The sequence below is a fragment of the Gadus chalcogrammus genome, chromosome 10, assembly GCF_026213295.1.
Source record: "Gadus chalcogrammus isolate NIFS_2021 chromosome 10, NIFS_Gcha_1.0, whole genome shotgun sequence".
NCBI classification, from domain to species: domain Eukaryota; kingdom Metazoa; phylum Chordata; class Actinopteri; order Gadiformes; family Gadidae; genus Gadus; species Gadus chalcogrammus.
Window position 1 is genome coordinate 5,220,819 of NC_079421.1, and position 1,127 is coordinate 5,221,945.

At 56.2% G+C, this 1,127-nt stretch overlaps 1 protein-coding gene across 1 annotated transcript in view; it reads left to right on the forward strand.

Annotated features, from left to right (window-relative positions):
* The window catches only part of zgc:66433 (uncharacterized protein LOC321250 homolog), a 38,433-nt gene extending 38,040 nt beyond the window's left edge, over positions 1-393 (forward strand). Inside the window, exons 17-18 of the mRNA XM_056601131.1 lie at positions 1-135; positions 274-393. The exon at positions 1-135 is cut by the window's left edge and continues 392 nt beyond it. Of these exons, the coding sequence (XP_056457106.1) occupies positions 1-135; positions 274-393 (255 nt within the window). The remainder of the gene's footprint in view (positions 136-273) is intronic.
* The last annotated feature ends 734 nt before the right edge of the window (positions 394-1,127 follow it).

The following is a 1,127-nucleotide window of genomic DNA, read 5'->3' on the forward strand; positions in this document are numbered from 1 at the left end:
TCCCCCCCTATCCCCGTGCCCGCTGCCCCCCGGATCACCAGCCCCCCGGCCCCCCTCTCCAAAGCTCCCCTGCCTCCCCCCGCCGCCCCCCCAGCGGTGAAGACCTCTGTCCCACAAAGCCCCGCCCCCGCCGCTGTCCAGCGACCCGCGGCCCCGCCCGGCGCCGCCGCTGCCGCCTCGCTGCCCCCCCCCACCTCGTCCAAACCCACCGCTGCCTCCCGGGCTGCGGCGGCGGCCCCAGGCCCACACCCCGTGGCCCCGCCTCGGGGCCAGCCGGCCTCCGGCGCGTCCCCCCCCCCCCCCCCGGGCCTGCCCCAGGCCGAGCCCCCCTGGATGGCCCTGGCCAAGAAGAAGGCCAAGGCCTGGAGCGAGATGCCTCAGATCGTGCAGTAGGGCGGGGTCAGCGGTAAGACAGTCCAGCTGAAGAGACAGACTGTGTAGAAGGCGACCTGCGTGGGTGTGTGAGGGTTCATGCTGAAGAGACAGACTGTGTAGAAGACGACCTGTGTGAGTGTTTGAAGGTTCAGGGCTGGGGGGAGAGAGTCGGTCCGTGGACCAGGATGCTTTTGCACACCCAGACTAGTTGATTAGTTTATCCCTCCTGGTTTGTTTGCCGGCTTGCTGTGATCGCTAACAAACCCACTGAACATGCCAAAAACTAAAAATCATCCTTCTATTCCTCCGATCAGTTTTGCAAATCAGTTTTTCGTTTTTTTATCAAATCTGTTAATTCTTGTGGATTCGCTTCCGTCAGAACAGTGCACTTGAGAGTGATTTAATTCAATAATCTGTATATGCCTCCTATACGCTTTGGGTTTGGTTTGGTTATAGATCTTGTTGTGAAAGGCTGACCCACGCTTAAGAGAGACCTGTAAATAGTCCACAGCTCCTGTCTATGTTAGATCGGTTAGCTTCCAGAAACCGCACCCCGGATCTCTTTCTTTATTAAAAGAGATTCCTGCTAGCGACACAGTGCAAATTAAAGGGGCAAGAGTGGCTCTTAAACATGCTTTTTATCTCATCGGATGTTTGTTTTAATACTAAAGATACCCTTTTCCAGAAGGGTAAACTGTGTTTTACTCTGGGTTAATACCATTGAGATGACTCTCAGTAAATAGGTCATTAGG